Source organism: Pristis pectinata, chromosome 1, assembly GCF_009764475.1.
Source record: "Pristis pectinata isolate sPriPec2 chromosome 1, sPriPec2.1.pri, whole genome shotgun sequence".
Classification (NCBI taxonomy): domain Eukaryota; kingdom Metazoa; phylum Chordata; class Chondrichthyes; order Rhinopristiformes; family Pristidae; genus Pristis; species Pristis pectinata.
Window position 1 is genome coordinate 128222204 of NC_067405.1, and position 20386 is coordinate 128242589.

General features: G+C 39.1%; 1 protein-coding gene across 5 annotated transcripts in view; it reads right to left on the reverse strand.

The window, feature by feature from the left end:
• lgmn (legumain) overlaps positions 1 to 20386 on the reverse strand; it is a 47652-nt gene that overhangs the window by 2072 nt on the left and 25194 nt on the right. For 2 of the 5 annotated variants that reach the window (XM_052030457.1, XM_052030369.1), the window contains 12 exons: positions 18873 to 19041; positions 16073 to 16170; positions 15899 to 15980; positions 13569 to 13654; positions 11918 to 11993; positions 9479 to 9541; positions 8024 to 8090; positions 5929 to 6047; positions 4889 to 4978; positions 3136 to 3330; positions 1538 to 1708; positions 204 to 271 (listed from right to left, as the gene is read on the reverse strand). In XM_052030457.1, the coding sequence (XP_051886417.1) occupies positions 204 to 271; positions 1538 to 1708; positions 3136 to 3330; positions 4889 to 4978; positions 5929 to 6047; positions 8024 to 8090; positions 9479 to 9541; positions 11918 to 11993; positions 13569 to 13654; positions 15899 to 15980; positions 16073 to 16170; positions 18873 to 19019 (1262 nt within the window). In that variant the 5' untranslated portion in view covers positions 19020 to 19041. Of the gene's footprint in view, positions 1 to 203; positions 272 to 1537; positions 1709 to 3135; positions 3331 to 4888; positions 4979 to 5928; positions 6048 to 8023; positions 8091 to 9478; positions 9542 to 11917; positions 11994 to 13568; positions 13655 to 15898; positions 15981 to 16072; positions 16171 to 18872; positions 19042 to 19270; positions 19293 to 20386 lie in introns of those variants that run through there. The other 3 variants (XM_052030546.1, XM_052030284.1, XM_052030636.1) reach the window with 2 other exon arrangements.

The following is a 20386-nucleotide window of genomic DNA, read 5'->3' on the forward strand; positions in this document are numbered from 1 at the left end:
GTGGACAACTGCACTACAAATTGGTGCCTTGAGTCATAGGGACATTTTTCTCTAACTTCCTGCTTTCATTATTATAATACTGCAAATAAAACAAAGAATATTTTCATTTAATTTATTGGTTACAAGGTTTTCCCAATCATTTAAAAGAAAACCATTGGACTATAACACAATATGTACTGATACAAATCAAAACAAAACCTTACCTGTTTATTGAAAAACCTTCTTCACAAAGATTGACTAAAGCATAAAGTTGTCTCAGTGCATACTCATTCTGCAAAAAAAATTAATAACAATTTAGAATATTGTGTGCAGTTCTGGTTGCCTAGTGATAGGAAGAGTGCCATTAAGCTGGAAAGAGTGCAGAAAAGATTTACAAGGATGTTGTACATGGTTAACACTCCATTCCAGACAAGTAGTATAATTAGGCTTTGAGCAATACACATCGATTAATTACCATTCACAAGCCAAGGAAATAGGGGTCAAGAAAATCATGATCATATTCTGCAAATTCCACTGTCAGATTGGCAGCAGATGACAAGACAACACTGTACCATGAGGGAACCCCATGAGCAAACAAGACAGCAGTCAGTGTGCAAGTGAAGACATGGGGAATGCCTTTTTGGTGATATCTAGGAGGGAACTGTTAGAAGTTGACAGTACAATAGAGATGAGAAGCATCAGCACATGAGTGCATTTGTTTAAGTACGTTACCCACTTGAGACTCTCAGTCTCATATGATTCCTATATCACAAGCCAATGCAAATTTAGTTTATGCTGGACCACACCTTGTTGCCTGCTAGCTGCTAAATGGAAGTGGTTGACCTTACCTTTCCTGAATCTAAAAACACTAATTCACTTGCAAAAACAGTCACTATCCAAAATGGTAGGGTTGTGCAATGTAATGTAGTTATATGACACAGGACAGAGCATAGAGCAAGTCCCACCCACATACTGGCTGCAAAACTTTAGATAATTGGCCTAGCCACAGCCCCTACTTGGTCAACAGTGTAAAAGTCATATGGGCAGGTTTCATTCAGAAAATTTAAAATCACTGAGTCAATTAAAATATCCTAATTAGAAAGTTTAAAACTCTTAAAAAGGCATTTAAGTGCACTCAATGCATTCAACTAAAGTGGAAGTTCCTGTATGCTCCTCTTACCCCTTGCAGCTGTTCTCCTCTAGTCGAAGGGGTTGGCTGATGGCCTCATCTGGCACAAGGTCAGCAGGTGATTTGCCATATAATTGCTCCAAGTGCAACCCAGAGAATCACTGCCAGTAATCTCAGGATTTTTTGCACTGACTTTAAAATAATAGACACCAACAGTTCAGTGCAAAGTTACCTCAGCAAGTTCCAGCCCACTATCTTTTTACTGCTGCTCTACAGATTAGCAAGCAAAGAAAAGGAATTTCTGGTGGCTACATTTTGATGACAATGATATCTCAAAACCTCGATCACAACTGGTGTCCCAATAAAGCAAAGTAACATGTGGCAGGTTTCTTTCTAAAAAGTAATTTTTCAATTAAATTAGGTATTTACCAGTGGTGTGTGCCAGTTGAAGCAGCGAGTTTTGAAATGGTAATTTGCAGCTTGATAGCATGTGTGATCATAGATACGACTTCGAGAATTTAGAATCCGTGATGCTTGTTCCTCAGATTCTGTAACAATGGAAACAATCTTCTTCATAGACTCCTGAATTACCCTTTTTCTCTGCAAGAGAACAGATGCATTGGTGGAGGAGGAGGACTGCTGCAGGGTTTTGACAACTCCTTTCCACTCCAGCAGATGCTGCTTGACTCATTGGGTTCCTCCAGCAGTTTGTGTGTTGCTCCGGATTCCAGCACCTGCAACCTCTTACATCTCCAGTTCATCAGGATATTGTCTGGGATGGAGCATTTCAGTAACAGGTCAGGTTTGTTTTCCTTGGGGCAGAGAAGGCCGAAGGGGTGGGGGTAGGAGTGACTGTTCAGATATTCTTATGCAAAATTATGAGGGGCACAGAAAGGGTAGATTATAGGAAACTTTTCCTCATAGCAGAGATATCTAACACTCGAGGGCATAGGTTTAGAAAAAGGGGCAAGAAATTTGGAAGGGATTAGAGAAGGAACTTTTTCTACTCAGACTGGTTAAAATATGGAATGCATTACCTGACTGGGTGGTGGAGGCAGGTAGTCTCACAACACTGGATGAGTATCTGGACGAGCACTTCAGTCGCCAAGATATAGAAAGCTATGGGCCAAGTGCTCATAAAAGGGATTAGTATAGATGGGTACTTCATGGTTGCCATAGACTTGGTAGGCCAAAGGCTTGTTTCTGTGCCTATGACTATGTATGGTCAATTAACTTCACTAATGATACAAAGAGATTTCCAACAGCTTACTAGGTACTGACTGAGAAATAAGGATTGAAAGTGTAGGAAATGCTCAGCAGATCAGGCAGTATCTATAGAGACAGAAGCAGTTAGACACAAGCTAGATTGTGTAGTCTGGCCTGCATCTCTCAGATACTACCCATACTGGCCAGATAGTGAGGCACAGTAGCTTATGAGTGGTGATGAGATGTCAGGCATCAGGAACTAAGGCCACATCCATGGACTGCTCAAATAGGCTTCTGAAAACTCATGCCATGAAAAAGATCTTTTAAAAAAAATCTTTAAAACAAAAAAAATATTTCAAAGCACAACAAACTACCATTATTTCAACCCAAGTCTAAACAGAAAACTTACCTCAACTTACTTTTTAGTTAAGATCAGCAACCCCATTCGGATGACTGGACCACACTAGGTACACTAACAATAGCTGGTGCAATGCTTAGGAACCAAATACAAAGTGCATCGGCTCAGCTATTTCTGGAACACCCTAGAATCAATGGTGAGTCCAGGATCAGAAAATGGATCCTTCTACCACGTGATCTGCAGCTTGCAGGCAATTTGATGACCAAAAGTCAAAGCAAATTCCATCATTAAATCAACAGTTTAATAGAGAAGTACTATTATTCATTGCATACAAAAGAATAATTTTAATCGCATTACCATCACCAGACTATGAACACCAAGAAGGATTCACTAACTCTTAATTTGGGAAGGTAATAATGCACAAGTGGTTCTGCAATGGATTAATATTGTGTACAATGCTCACCTCCAGATGCCCACCAATCTGAGTCAGAAGCTTCCGAGCCTCCTCAATGTTACTTGTTGCCATATACTTGCGTTTAAGAATGCTGAGAAGAACATCAGGGCTTGGCACTGCATCTACAATGTCTACTGGAGGCTCCATTTTGGGGGGTCCCTTCTTTGAGCCCTGAAATGCATTCAGTTTCATGTGGGAAACTGTCTGGGGGACAATAAAAGAACATTTTTAAACAATCCATTGTCTAATAATACCATTAATGAGCAATTTTCTCTCCCATCCATGACAGTTTTGTTCCGTGCCAACATGCTCAGAGTCAGAAGGCAAGAGTCCCAAACCCATCATGAAAGCTCCTAAATAACACTTAAAACCAGAGTAAATATTGACAGCTCTGCGCCAGTCAGAGATGCAAATGGGGTACAGCATCTGGGCTTGCCACACAGTCCATTTTAAAAACCAAAGTTAATCCACACAGACAAAAGGAGTACAATTGATATATAATAGTATGATTACATACAAATTATTAACAGGACATCTGCAACCATTTGACCCATGCTCTGCACAAGTCTCATCCCACTGTCCTTCATCTAATGCTCATTAACATGTTCTTATTTTCTTCAGATGTTTAAAGGGCTCTCCTTCAAATGTGTTAATACCATTGTCTCAATAGCTCTTGTGGTACCATTCCAATCACTCTGCAGAAGTTTCTGCTGAAGTTTCCTGCTGGATTTAATAGGCCCCTACTTCTGGTTGCATCTATGAGTAGAAATAGCTTCGCTGCAGCTTTCCTATAAACCTGCCATAATCTTAAAGACTTTGATTATTTCCCCCGAACCACCAGCTCTAACCTGCTGTGTTCTAGGGAAAAGAGTCCTACAAAGGACGTAACACAAGTGTATTATCTAAACTGATGATTTAAGCTGCATTGTTAGATCTTCTGCCTCTAAAGAAACATGGTAGCACCACAGAAAAATTGGGAAACAGGCAAGGTTTAATGCAATTTATTTCTCAAAAAACGCCAATGGCAATTATTTGTAGGACCTGGTTAAATTCAATAAGCTGCCCCTTGCACAAAGTAATAATGTGAGAAAGAAAAGGTGCAGGACTTCTATAGTGCTTATAATATGGCACTTTCAAATTACATTCCTCAGTTGGTTTAGGAATAACAGTAATTCACCTTGCCCCTTAATGAAGTGATCATTTGAGGATTTCAGTAATGCTTCTGCTTTGGAAAGGGATGCCAAATAATTAGGAATGGAGACCTAATGGCTGGGTTGGCCCAACATCATCATCTTTGGAAACTTCTTACAGAAATTACATACTTCACCTCAGAAACTGGATTTTCTTAAGCTGGATTTTAAAGTTCTACATTTGCAGTGGAAGATGAAAGGAGGAATGGAACAGAGTCACAGTGCACAGAAACAGGCTTTTTGGCCCACCAAGTCCGTGCTGATCATTGAGAACCCATTTACACCGACATTACACTAACCCCATCCTTCAAAGAGCTGTGCACCTGTGGAAGAGCACAGATTGTCATAATATTGATTTTAGACGTGCAATAAGAACATAGCTGCTGACTGAAAAGAAGGAAGACAGAAGGGTAATGGCGGGGAGGGGTGGTGGGGCCAAGTGGAAGAAAACTAAAACCAAACTCTTCTTAACCAAGTAACTAGTTCAAAAGCAACATGCTCATCTTCTCTAGCCTCCTCTTCCAAGAGATGGAACAATGCCATCACTGTAGACCACAAAGTGAAATCCTTACCAGATTTCCATACTCTTGCACGTGGCTTGTGTTGGTCCTGCTCTTTACAATTCTGAATTGACGATGCAATGATTCTTTTCTCAGGTCCTCCTTAAAAGTAAATGGAATGTGAATCGAACTTCTGCAGCATTAGCGCCATGTACAAATACGTGTCAGATCATCAGTCTTCAAAGTCACCTAGGATAAGTGATGTGACGCAGAATTCTGGTATCTAACAGAATCCCAAAAATTTACAGGCGTAAAGAACAACAAACAGCAACCAGTTACACTAAGACATTCAACTGATTTTACAAACTTTGAGTCAAGGCAATTTAATATGAATATTTGCGAGTCCTAAATAAAATGCTACAATGAAAAGGCAATTTATTACAAACAAATTTCTCCACGTTCCAATTATAATGGATCCTCTAATCATCCACCAGAATATTTTCAGACAAGGCCTTGCAATGAGACAGTGCATCACTGCAGCTTCAATTTTCATATCAAGATGAATTTCATTTCTCTGTTATTTGCATTGAGTGCGGCTCCACCAAATATTGATATTTGGAGTCATTTAATTATCTAAGTTTTCAAACATCACACTAGGTTAGTTCCTTCTATTCCAGCAAATTGGTGTTCATTCCAAGATCCTGACCATGAGATTTACAAAAACACAAGGAAGATTTACAGGAATGTTGCCAGGACTCAAGGGCCTGAGTTATAAGGAGAGGCTAGGATTTTTTCCTTGGAGCGTAGGAGGGAAGGGGTGACCTTATAGTGGTGTATAAAATCATGACGGGGTGTAGGTAGGGTGAATGCACACACAGTCTTTTTCTCCAGTGAAAGGGGATATCAAATCAGCACAAGTTTAAGGTGTGAGAGGAAAAATTTAAAAGGGACCTGAGGGGCAACTTCTTCACACAGAGGGCAGTGCATATATGGAACAAGCTACCAGAGGACATGGTTGAGATGACTACTACTACTACATGAAAGATTAACATTACAAGGAACTAAAATCAACCACACAAATAGTACAGTTATTTTTAAGTTTTCCTACATACCTGGTCAGAGTCTTCCATCCACACAACACTGTACACATCACCCAAATAGGTCTGTCTAAGTTCATCATAATAACAAGCATATGAAGATTCCTCTGGATTGGCAGCAGTAGTGGCAAACACTGTAATTAAAAAAAAGAGGTAGAGCTCAATGGACTAGGGAATAAAACTCCAGGGAATGGTGCTCAAATTTGAAGTGTTAAGTTTCTTTTCCCTGATGAACATTGATGGAAGATTTTAGACAAGCAGTACACTTTACAAGACATCAAGAGTGCAAGTTGACACTATTAATCAAACAACAAATTATTTATTGCTAAAATTTGAGTTGATAATATCAGCTCCATTTATACAATAACTTTGAAATGTAGAAAATAGCCATGTTACTTCACAGGGAAGAAATAGTCACTAAATATTAGTTTGGAATACAAAATATGGATCAAAAAGAGGAAAGACAGGAAGAAAAAGTTACATGCCATTGGAAATCTTCATCACCAATAGTCAAGGGGTAAACATTACTAAAGATAATTACCAGAACACACTAGGCTGGAAGAGGCAGCACTGGCCAAGTTTGTGTATCTATTTGTAAATAAGGAAGGTAGGTCTTGATACCTTGGGAAGTTAGGATATAAGCAGGGCAGAGTGTAAGTGGTAAACTTGAGAGAAATTTGGAGGTCACAGTTTGAGAGAGTTGCAGGACTGGAAAAGTCAACTTTAAAAAGAGCACAATATGGGCAGAACTGTAAAAGAAAACATTGAGACAAGCAAATTCTCTGGATGGAATAAGATTCAAAATCCAATTGAATAAAATGGAGCTTGATGGCCAGAAGATGGAATTTTTGGATTATAGAATCTTGCACCTTATTAAGTACTGGGCAGTACAAGACAGCTCATTGGCAAAGCAGGACTGAAGATCAGTTTACTGCTATATTAGCATTGGGGAGGTCACCATAAATGAAACAAAATAAAAGGATGGCAAATTGAACAAAGGGCCTACGGGAACATTCCTGGGAGTACACAAAGTTTCTGAGCTACTCTGCGCCATAGGACCATGCTCTTAACCACCCTAAGAAATGAAAGCTGGAAGCAGACTGACTCATTCCAGGGAAAGGAAAAACACCAAAATATTATTAGTGAGTAATACACAAATTCAGCTCTTATTGGCAAATAAGCAGCTTTCAATAGAAGACAGTGAGAAAATAATCTCTGGCACATACAACAAAAATATAAAAGGCATAGCAATGGGTTCTCACATGGTCTCTATCTATACTTTTCTTTCTGTGGAATACATGGAATAGTTCTTGTTTCAGTCCTATCTGTCCTCTTCCCGAACTCTTTACCTGATACATTGGCTACTGTATTGGCACTGCTTTGTGCACTTGACAGAACTTAAGAGTGTCATTACTTTTACTGGTAATTTCTACCCTGCTTTTATTTGTACATGGTTTATTTTTGACTCTTCCTTTCTGGATTTTTCTGTCTCCATCTCAGGGAGCAGCCAACAACCAACATCCATTACAAGCCCACATACTCCCACAGCTATACATCCTCCCACCCTGCTTCCTGTCACAGCTTGTCCCTTTGTTTTTTCTTTCTCTACAGCCTAACATCACCTTATTATAGATCCCTTTGTCCTGTTCATGCTTCTCCCACTCTGTCCAACTTCTATTTATCCCCTCATTTTCCCAGTTCCAATGAAAGATCTCCAATCAGAAACAGTCCTGTTCCTCTTTGCACAGATGCTGCCTGAACTGGTGAGCATTTCCAGTATTAAATATTCTTATTTCATATTTTCTGCATCTGCAGTTTGATTTTCAAAGTTTACAACATTGCGATTATAGCAAAAACATGGGTATTATAGAGGCCTGTGATAAAAGCTGTACATGAATAATGTTTTATTTCTAAATTCATATGATCAAGTTTTGGAAAGAATAATATAGCTCTAAACATGATCAAATGGTCATCAAAATAAAAGATATTTGGAAAGATACATTGAAAAGGCAAATCAAAGATCATAAAACCTTGGAAAACTTTTTGGCAAAGATTTGAACTTTAAACTTTTGCCTTGACTGCAAGTTATAAAATGCTATAACCATCATACCATTAATGTCCTCTGGCAGGTCCACCATCATTGATCCTGATTCACAAGCTTCAATGTAAAACACCATCTGCGGAAGCAGTTTAAATGGGCCATTTAACATGAGCTACAGCAAACATGGTCCATTACATCTTATTAAATGTTGCTCTGGAATTTAGGAAAGACAAAGCCTCCACCTATTACTAAATTGGAAAGCAACATACACACACACAAAACACAGTTAAAGAATAGGAACTAAACCATAGCACAGGGAGTAACTGTTAGCTTATTTATAAAAGTATCCTGAACACAAGTATCCATAGCATCATTGACACAAGTACTAAATTTATAACACAGTAACATCTGTGTAATTTATTCTGCTTCCAAAAAAATAAGCACACAGCTGATAAAGTGCTCAATACTATGTGGCAGATTCATTCTAACATTTGCTTTAATTTATTTTGCATCACTTTATTCCAAGTAAAAGGAAGTGGTACATAGTTAAAGTTCAACCCAATGCTTAAACTGGATTGGACGGATCACAAGTTGTCAGCAGGAGAACCCAGTGGGTGAAGCCATTAGAGATCACACAATGTTTTTGAATGCTGACTAAACCATAACTGTTAAAAGTATTTTTTAAAAAAAGCATGCAGAGATCACTAATAAGCAAAAGGAAAACCTGGATGTTTAAACTTGTTCAAAAACAATTACTATTTTCCCTTTGTCTCTGATCCAACTAGAGATTAATGTTGATACTCAAGAGATGAAATGTATGCCTCAGTTTGTACATGCAAGAAACACTGAGTAAATACTGAAACTGTAGCTTGAAATAAAAGAGGAAATGTCCACATATTTGGTCTCAAATGTATTCTTGCATTTTTCCCAGCAAAGTAGTAAACAACCACACCCATCCCCCTTTTTTCCTAGGGTTCAGATATTCTTTCAGGCACAAGGAGCTTGCACAGGAGATACAGCACAAAATAAATAATGGCCACGACAAAAAAAAGTCACTTCAAGATGCATAGAAACTCCCGTGCAAAATCCAAAAGTGCTGAGCAGTTGGAAAATATGGCTCCCCCCACCCCCTCCCACAATGGAACAATCTTGCAGCCACTTCTGATGCCTTTGCAACTGTCAGGAAACCACATTTACTACACCGGCATCAAGGAATCATGTTGCTTTCTCCAGAGTAGCATTCTAAAGCCGCATTAGAGCTCTATTTTTACCTTAATGTAATTATACTCTGAAATTTCCATTATTGGTTTTACTGGTGGAAGGAGATGCAGCATGATTTTAAAAGGGAAATACAAATTTTTTTTTTTAAATAAATTCTCTCCTCCAGTAGCAATAGGCAGATAAATGTTAGGATGTAGCCCTTCACCTTGATATGAAGCACATGGTTTCTTTAAAAGGCAAACTTTTAACCTATTCCTTTCCCCAGCCTTCTAGGCCTGGGGAAATTCTGGAAGCTGATAGTACCTTAGCATATTTCTTATGCTTGTGCATGTATCTGATGGTCCTCTGCAGGTCAGCCACCTGAAGCTGAAAAGAACACACAAGCTGTTAACACCAAAACCAAATTAAAGACTCCAAACCAGAGGTAAAATTAGAACAGGGCATAGAAGTATTAACACAAAAGTTATGTTCCTCTTCTCCCCATATCAGTGCAAACAAAAAAATAATTTCCATCAACAAGACTAGTTGATACAAGCCATATGATCAATTGAAAACTCTAAAGGAAAGAGCAGCTTATGAGGATATAGAATAATTACAGAAATTCAGTGGCACAAAATAACACTGCCATAAATGTATGTAGGTGATATCACAAGATGAGCTGGGGTTATTATTTACAATTTAAATAGAAAAACAAACAATTTTGCTATTTTGTTTTGCATTTGAAGGCAGCAAAACAGATTAATCCAGAACAAAATTAGGAAAACAGAATGTGTAGAAATATGCATGTGTGAAAAATCACAATTGGAACAGGAAGATACAAAATGCGAGATAACCAGGTGATAGAAACTTATTTACTTTATGCACTAGAGCCTGTGGTGTTACAGTATAGGCCCTGAACTCCTTTTCTGAAGTTCTTTTCCACTAAATTTAAATGCAACTGAATTTTTGAACTAGATCCATGTGTATACATTGTTATGGACTCGGTGAAAGTCCCTTTAAGATACTGTGTGTGTGTGTGTGCGCGCACTAGTTTCTCTATCAATGGATGAGAAACAATAACTGTGTCTGCCATTGAAATCCATGTATGGGAATTGGAAGTAATCCAGTGGAGTTCACTTTGTTGCTGACCTGTAGAAGGAAACGGGTATTTGTGTGGACGACCACGACTTGGATGCTTTTCGGGGTGAGGAAGTCACTACTGAGTAAACACTGAAGTGTCGTTTGGGTTCCATCATGGAACATTTGGATTTCGTAATTACTCTCCCTATGTTCTCTACATCTACGTCTTATCTTCAGACAACAGTGGTTGTTGAAGAAGCCTTTGTGTTACAGACTCAGTGAAAGTCCCTTTAAGATAGAGAGTGTGTGTGTGTGTGTGTATGTGTGTGTGGGGCGTGCTTACGTCAATAGAAGATAAAGGACGTAATGACGTTGTTGAAGAAGGAGAAGGAGAGAGAGAGAGAAGGGAGAGAGACACCAGCCTGCTTGTTTTCTCTATCGATGGATGAGAAACAATAACTGTGTCTGCCACTGAAATCCATGTATGGAAGTTGGAAGTAATCCGGTGGAGTTCACTTTGTTGCTGACCTGTAGAGGGAAACAGGTATTTGTGTGGACGACCACGATTCGGATGCTTTTCGGGGTGAGGAAGTCACTACCGAGTAAACCCTGAAGTGTCGTTTGGGTTCCATCGTGGAACATTTGGATTTCGTATGTACTCTCTCTATGTTTTTCTACATCTACGTCTTATCTTCTGACAACGGTGGTTGTTGAAGAAGCCCTTGCTCATGTTTCACCTTATGGCTTGCGGAACTGAACTTTAAGAACCATTCTGGAACTGGGAGTTTTGGACTTTGTCACACACACACACACACAGGACGAGTTTAGTTTTGGGGTTAACGTTCGAGGTTTAACATTTTTGAATTCTAACATACTAACCTTTTTGCTTTTATTTTACATATTATCATAAGTAGTGATTAATAAAATAGTTTTTAAACACTGAATCATGCTCAGTGTGTTTCTTTTGTTGCTGGTTCGTGACATTTGCTCATGTTTCACCTTATGGCTTGCGGAACTGAACTTTAAGAACCATTCCTGGACTTGGAGTTTGGGACTTTAACCCCAAAAACTAAACTCTTCGTGTGTGTGGCAATGTTCAAGGTTTAACATTTTTGAATTCTAACATACTAACATTTTTACTTCTATTTTTTGTATTATTATAAGTAGTGATTAATAAAAGTTTTTAAACACTGAATCATGACTCAGTGCGTTTCTTTTGTTGCTGGTTCGTAACAATTGCTACTGTGCATTTTAGTACAAACAATCCTGTGGTAGAATTGTTAAGGGGAAAAAGGAACCTTTTCACACATTAAGTCCACGGCACTCATTGTAAATCAATCTATTCGGGCCCATTCCCTCACTCTTTTCCAGTAACCCCATTTTTTTCCCCCTCCAATCCCTTACAAGTCTAGCTAAACCACTTAAAGCCCTGCCCAACTTTGGTTCCACCACCTAGACAGATATCAAGTTTCTGATCACACCAATATGAAACATACGTTCTTGTTTAAAAAGATGAATGCCATAGGCATGCAGGAATTGTGATCTTTTAGATTTTGGTTGAATGAGAGTCAGTTCTTTTGATTAAACAGCAATTTGAACAGTTTGGACAATGAATATGATGAATGCCTTTAACTTGTGCATCTAGGGAATTGATAAAGTGGAAGTTTAGGCAAAGTTACTCACATCATCATTGGGAAATGCTAGTATTCCATCTGCTCCGTGATCAGCAAAATAAACAAATACGTGATCTTTGGGGCCACTGCCAAAACAAAATAAAACCTCAAGTCAGCTATCAGACCTGATCAACAGGCACAGCTGCAACAAATTCAAAGCTTAAAAAAAAAATCAGGACAAGTCACAAAGTAGAATCCAACTTTTGCAAGGGAGTTTTAAATAGACAAAATTACAACAAATATCCTTAATATGACTAAGAATTAAGATTACATTCAATTATTCAAGATGACTTTCAATTTTGTTAATTACCATGTACAATAAAAATTCCAATAATCCACTGTTCAAAAATCCTGATGGCTCAGCCCATTTCCCACTCTTCCATTAATCTCACCTGGTTCACTGGAAAATTTATTATGCTACTGTGTAACATCTAAAACAAAAACGAAATTAAAAATACTTGGGGTGTCAATAGGAGTTCTTTCCAACAGTCCAGAAAATCTGCTGATCAACAGCACTAAAGTTCTGTGGGTACTGAATTACTGAAGGTTTACTCTATTTCCTAATTGAAGTAATTATAAAAGAGGTCAAATGCCAAAATACACATCTTCTATGAAAAGACAGTTCCAAAACTTAACCTGTCTAAATATTAGTTCCAGCTTGTAATAAATGCAACAATGAGAAAGTAACATAAAAACAAGTTGGTGAACCACTATGTTATAAATGAATTGTTTCAAGATTCAGTTAGTTATAGCACTTCTGCACTGTTCAAAACATGCTGGTGGTGAAATTTATCTTAGGAGATAAAATAGTAATGAATCAGCTGCCCATTAGCAGCACTTGTCTTTTTCCTTTTCAAAACAAGAAGGACCTGGGCTGGATATATTGGAGTGTACAACAATGTCCCTCTTAATGTAATAGATTACTCAGCAGGTGAAATTCAATTAATATACCAAATATTTATAGCCCTATTGCTGTAGTTTATTTGGTAATACATGCAAGTGATGTGTACAGGTATTTATTCAAATTAATAATTCAGTAAAATACAGCAGGCAGGAATTCACAGGGCTAATATTTAAGTAACACTCCACCAAACTTTGCATTTCTGCTGCATGAATGACAGATCACATGAACAGTTCTAGAAGTCTAATCTGGCACAGCAAGAGTGGCACAATAGCTGCCATCTCACAGATTCAATGACCTGGGATTGATCCTATAGTGCTGTGTGGAGTTGGCATGTTCTCCCTGTGACTGTGTTTTCTCCTTAGCTACACTGCTCTCCTCCCACCTCCCAAAGGTGCACTGGAATATTAATTGGTTACTGCCAATTAACCCTGGTGTAGGTGGTTAGCAGGAATTGGTGGACACGTTAGAAAGAAGTGCTTACCAGGAAATAAGGGGGAAGGGAAAGGGGAATAAAGGATTGAATTACAGAGCTGGCAGAGATGTGATGGACTAAATGGCCTCCCTCAAGGTTATAAGGAAATATGAAATAACGTGGAGAAAAAAAAAGCAATGCCACCATTATTATACATAGAGTCAAATCTATTTACAAATAATGGCTAATAGAAAGATCACCACTGGAAATGGAGATGCTGCAATCAGTCCTATGAAGTAGTGGTAAACCAGTTGTACATCAAGGACACAAAATTAAAGGCCTTACCTTTTTAAAACCTTGCCAGAACCTTTGCCTTTTACAGCTTTTTCGTCTCCTCGGAGAACGGCCAAAAATAATTCTGGGGTCACATTCTGTATGCCAATGATAGATACAAAAGACATAAAATGAGTGAATGAACTTACAAACCTGCTTCATTTTGACAATTTTCATTGTCCTCCAATAACCCAAGATCCTTCACAACCTGTGAAGATGTTTCACTATTTTAAGAAACAGGCCTGAGAACTTATCCAAGGAACTCAAAGAGAAATGAAATTCCCTCATGGTGGTGTTGATTAGAAGACATGTTTTGGCCAATACACTCTCCAGCCATCCTCTTAGGTTCAACTGAGCAAGAAGACACCATACGTTTAATGTCACATCTGAAAAGAAACAGTATCAGCAGCACAGTATGCTATCACTCTAAGTGGCAGCTTAGGTGGTCTTCAACCCACAAGTGAGAAAGAGTCCAAGACTGACACAGCTAGGCAAGGAGAATATTACTATGTTGTGCAAGAAAGGGAATAGGGATAATCTTGGGAATTATAGACCAGTGAGTCTTACATCAATGGTGGACAAATTATTGGAGAGGATTCTTAGGGACAGAATTTATGAGCATTTGAAGAAGTATAGCCCTATTAGGGATAGTAAGCATGGCTTTATGAGGGGCAGGTCATGCCTCATGAGCCTAATTGAGTTTTTCCCAAAGGGGTGACAAAAACAATTGATGAGGGTAGAGCAATGGATGTGGTGTATATGGATTTTAGCAAGGCGTTTGACAAGGTTCCCCATGGTAGGCTCATCCAGTAAGTCAGGAGGCATGGGATCCATGGAAACTTGGCTGTGTGGATTCAGAATGGGCTTTCCCACAGTAGGCAGAGGGTGGTAGTAGATGGAGAGTATTCTGCCTGGAGGTCAGTGACCAGTGATGTTCCACAGGGAACTGTTCTGGGACCCCTGCTTTTTGTGATTTTTATAAAATGACTTGGTTGAGGAAGTGAAAAGGTGGGTTAGTAAGTTTGTAGATGATACGAAAGTTGATGGTGTTGTGGATAGTGTAGAAGGTTGTTGTAGATTACAGCAGTATACAAGAGGATACAGAGTTGGGCAGAGAAGTGGCAGATGGAGTTCAATCTGGAAAAATGTGAAGTCATACACTTTGGAAGATTGTACTCGAAGGGAGAGTACAAGGTTAATGGCTGGATTCTTAGCAGTGTGGAGGAACAGAGGGATCTTGGGGTCCACATCCATAGATCCTTCAAAAGTTGCTCTGCAAGTTGATAGGGTGGTTAAGGTGGTGTATGGCATGCTGACCTTCTTTGGTTGGGGTATTGAGTTCAAGAGCCGCAAGGTAATGTCGCAGCTCTATAAAACTCTGGTTAGACCACACTTGGAGCGTTGTGTTCAGTTCTGGTCACCTCATTATAGGAAGGATGTAGAAGCTTTAGAGAGGGTGCAGAGAACATTTACCAGGATGCTGCCTGGATTAGAGAACATGTCTTTAGAGGAAAGGTTGAGCGAACTAGGGCTTTTCTTTTTGGAGCGTAGAGGGATGAGAAGTGACTTGATAGACATGTACAAGATTATGAGAGGCACAGATAGAGTGGACAGCCAGCACCTTTTTCCCAGGGCAGCAATGGCCAACACCAGAGGACATTCATTTAAGGTTAGAGGAGGAAAGTTCAGGGGAGGTGTCAGAGGTAGGCATTTTCTTAAAAAAGAAAAATGGCAGGTTATGGGCTGTGTAGAAGGGAAGGGTTAGATTGATTGTGGAGAAGGTTTATATAGGTCAGCACAACATCGTGGGCCAAAGAGCCCATACTGTGCTATTACATCCAAGAGGATGAACATTACACAAATTCCTTATGAAAGAAATGAGTTTGGTGAAATAAGAATGGTCTTTTGTAATAAAGCCTTGGTGCACAGATGTACTGATGCCCATTCTCAGAAGGAACACAGCTAGTGAGACGAAACCATTCCCATGAGGGAGAGAAGTTCAGTGCACATCCTAGGGAGGTTGTTCAACTCATTATCTGCAGGCAAGATATAGCATGACTATTTGAAAAATCCACAAAAGTTCTCGTTCAATTGCAAACATTTTGTTTTTAACTTGCAACAGTTAAATTTCATTCCCATGAAAGTTTTAAACCTTGAGAGACACTGAAAATAGCTTGTATGCTTTATTGTTAAAGTGTGAAGACATGCTGACATTTTGATATAATAATAATTAATTTAGCATCATGAAAAATTAAAGATGTAACCTTAAACTAACTGTGAAGGATTAAATGTTTTCCCAACACATGCAAGGGAGGACTTCAAGCATAGTTCAAAATGATTACCTCTTGTACATAATCCTTGACCACGCCTTTGTATACATCTGTGCCATTGGGCCGATTAATAATAATACCTCTTGTAGGATTCCTGTTGGGCAGGCAAAATAGACACACAGGCTGTTCAATCACTGTGCATTCACAGATGAAATTCCTGCAACTCTTAATTTAAAACACACTTACTCGTCATTCTCGGCCAAGTCATCATACATCATGACAATAATTCGCTCATCTGGAATACCATGTTGGTGGACAATCTGGTAGGCATGGCATATATCCGCCTGTTAATGGTGCAAAATTGGCTCCATTAAAGTTTTTTTAATCTAATTTTAAGATGCATAGAAATATAAACAGCATAGCCATTATAGCTAATAGAATGGGAAATAGTATACCAAAAGTTGGGTACCAAATGGGTATGCTCTGAGAACTGGCATTGACATGGGTTGATCGAGTTCCTATCTCACAAAGAAGTAAGACAAATTAAAGGTGTAACCTCAAACTAACAGTGTAGGACTAAGTGGTTTCCCAACACATGGAATTGAGGATTAATTCCTCACAATCTTCATCCTCAGTCACAAAATAAATTGTACAGCTTGCAGGTTGGAAACACTAGCACAAGATTAGATTGCTAATTCTACTCTCTCCTTTTCAGCTTGGTTCCCCAGTGAAGAACAGGACACTGAATTTGCTCCCAAGTACATGGCTTAGATGCCAATCTTCTCCAGGAATTAAAGAATAACCTGCAAAATACTGCTGCTGGCTACTAAGGAGAGAGAAAAAAAAATCATAGTGGTGTTTACAGCTGGCACCATCCAACAAAGCATAATAGTTAAGATATCTTTATTAGTCACATGTACATTGAAACACACAATGAAATACATCTTTTGTGTAGTGTTCTGGGGGCAGCCACAAGTGTTGCCACGCTTCTGGTGCCGGCATAGCATGCCCACAACTTCCTAACCTGCATGTCTTTGGAATGTGGGAGGAAACCTGAGCACCCAGAGGAAACCCACGCAGGCACGGGGAGGACGTACAACTCCTTATAGAGAGCGGCCAGAATTGAACCTGGGTCGCTGGCACTGTAAAGCATTATGCTAACTGCTACACTACCGTGCCTGCCTTAAAAGAGGATGTTCTGAGCAGGAGGACACTGTCAGTTTCCTGTTAGCGCGACGCTATTACAGTGCCAACGATCGGGGTTCGATTCCCGTCACTGTCTGTAAGGAGTTTGTACGTTCTCCCGTGTCTGCGTGGGTTTCCTCCGGATGCTCCGATTTCCTATCACATTGCAAAGACGTACGGGTAGGTTAATTTGGGTTTAAAATGGGCGGCGCAGACTCGTTGGGCCGGAAGGGCCTGTTACCACGCTGTAAATAAAAATATTAAAAATATTAATAGTGACATTTGCCATTTTCATATCATCTGTAGCTTTATTTCCCAAAATTCACTTTAACTGAAGGACTTGTTTGTAAAGGAAGACAACAGAGACAAAAGAATAAGCCTGCTGGAACGGTGAGGCACAGAACACAGCAGATGCTGGAAATCTGAAATAGAGATTATGAAGGAAACTGGTTATCTGAAAATATTGAAGTCAATGTTGAGTCCCTTTGATAGACTGGAAAGACTGTTTATCCTCAGAACTAGCTCATATGATTCTGGAATAAGGGGTATCTTCAGCAGATCAGGCAGCATTGGTGGGGGTGGGAAGGAGAGAGCCAGATGGTGTTTCTGGTTAATGGCTTCTCATCACTAGGTTGGGGAAAGGGGAGGTCAGTCTGGGGTGTTAGCGGTTTCTTTCCACACAGAATCTTCCTGACCTGTGGATTTTTTCAGCATTTTCTGTTTTGTTTCAGATTTCCAGCATCCATTTTTTTTGCATTTCAATCCTCAGCCAGTTCTGATAGTTCTTCCTCTTTCTCCACAGGTGCTTCCCTACCTGCTGGGCTTTCCCAGCATAATGTTTTTTTTCCAGATTTCCAACAACTGCTGTGTTCTGTACCTCAGACTTCCAGCAGATTTGTTTTTTCTCTCCTCTTTTTCTATTTACACTTCCTCCAGACAGATAAGCTGCCTCCTGCTTCCTCTCCCGGTCAACATCCACACCACCAATCTGCGTCATCTAGCTTCTCTTGGTCTCGGTCCTATCGCAGACATTTGTTCTTCCAATCCCTTCCCCCTCCTCTCTATAGAGAAAGATGCCAGCTTTCTAGAACTTTTCCCAGTCTTGACAAAAAGGTCATTGACCTCAAGCACTAACTTAAGTTTCTCTCTCCACAGATGTTGCCTGTCGTAAGTATTGACAAAATTTTCCTGTTTTTATTTGCTCTATAACAGTAATGATTAAAATGGTGAGATATCAGAAGCAGTTCTATTTAAGCCAACACATTTGGAAAAAGAAAGTCACACCATTTGTTTAAGCTACCACTTATCCCTTCCTCCAATTATAACTCTCTGCCCACATTCTTTCCCATCAGCAATCAGAGCTGCAAGTTTTGGAAGGAGTAGAGTCTTAATCAACTACACGTCATGACAGTGGAAATAGTTGACAAAATTTCAAACTTTCCTTTACACATTTCAATGAATAGTGGCAAGCAGAAGGAATTAGAAGCACCCAAGCTCAATAAGTGTTCAGGGTGGCCAAAAACCAGCACTGCAAAGCTAAAATTTTCCTAAGTGTTTCTTCAGCTCATGCAAACAAACATTAAGACATGGATTACTTGGTACTGAGGTAGCGTTTGATCAGTTGCACTGTATTGTCTCAATGGATTCAGAAATACTTGGATTCAGTCCCACTGTTGTGACTGAAACACATTTTTAAGCAGGAAAGGCTAACTGAATATAGTGCCAAAACTATCAGCTTCATTCAAAAATATGTCTAAATATCAGATTCAGTAGAAAAGGATAAAACTTCAACCATCACATGATTTTTGTTTACAAGCTTCCTGATTAACTTCATGCCTCTTTATTTGATGCAATTTCTTACCTGATGCCTATAGTTATACCAGCCACTGGAGCCAGCAACAAGTACAACCCAATGATGGCCTCCATTTTCCAGCTCTTCCAGTGGGACGGTAAGGGTGTTAACCAAGAAATGGTTTAGTACCAATAATCCAACCGCCAGGTACTGCATTCTGCTGTTGCTGAGTTAACTGCTGATTTAAAAACAAATGTCAATTAATTTTGCTCAGATATTAACAACTTGCAAAATGTAATCATTTCAGAAAAAAATTAGCATAGAAGCAAGTTTTGTTTTAAAATTAGTGATAATGTTTAACTTTTGAGATAGTTGGTAAGTCAGAAGTTTTACATTATTTCCTAAGACACAAATGTGAAATGTGTTCTCTACAAACAAAACAATAAACTTTCAAAAAAGTTCCCCACCTGCCAAATAACAAAATGTGCAAGATGTTCTTGTAAACAGGCATTTGTATACACCAACTCCTGTGGAGAAATTCCCTTGTAATTGTTAATTCGCCACACTCTGTATGTACATTGGGACTGTTCCTTGGTTCCAGGATCAAATGCTAAGTGACACACTTGAGCTTGGTCCAGTCACTGCAAAGACTTTTGGGAAAGACCACATGTTCAGGGTCCTCTCGCCACTGAGGGGCTGAAACCCATGCTCAGACCTATCACACGTGGAATGTGTGTGAAAAATAAATAATCATGCTGATATAATGTGAATAAGTTAGAAGGATGTGCCTTGCATGGTAAATAATAACCTGCACTGTGTTCATAAAATTTGCAAATGTGGAAACATTTGACAAACAAATGCCTGTACAAACATGTTACTGAAACATTGTTGCAAGAAATCTATAACTAGTGTCAACCCACTGTAACTCAGTGTAGAAGTATCGCCACACTAAAGAGGCTGATGAATTCTAAGCTGGTTCAAACTGATAAGCAAATTCCAATTTCTAAAGCTTCCTGGTAAACAACAAAACTCAGTGACCCAAGGACTACAGTTAAATTTCCTCGTCTTCAAGGAGATGCAGATCGTTTTTCAGCATTTAAGTCTGCATTTAAAGGCACAGTATTAATATTCTTATAAATTAGCGTGCCATTTGAAGTACTGCAAGCAGGACTCAAAAGGAGATTTGCTATTGTCATATACGAGTTAAATTATAATATACATCATCTCTTTTTCTCCCCCTTTTGACTTTAAATAATGCAAAGTGTGCAGGAAGACACTGGAAATTCAAATAAGAGCCAGGAGCTTGTTTCAGTTGCTGACTTCCTTCATACTTCCGTAGTGGGCAATTTCCATCAATTTTCACTGTACTCTGCCTAAGAGCTCCTATGGAGATAAGTTACTTGTAACTGGTTCCCACATACATCCTCAAGAACACCACTGCAAAAACACAGTTTACTAACTGCAGAATTCAACTAACAACACAAGTATCTCAAAATAAAAACTGAGTGTGTATGCTCAGTAATAACTGGAGCCAAGCTATAGGAGAAGTCTCTAGTGGTGGGATAAAGAAAATATCCAGCCAT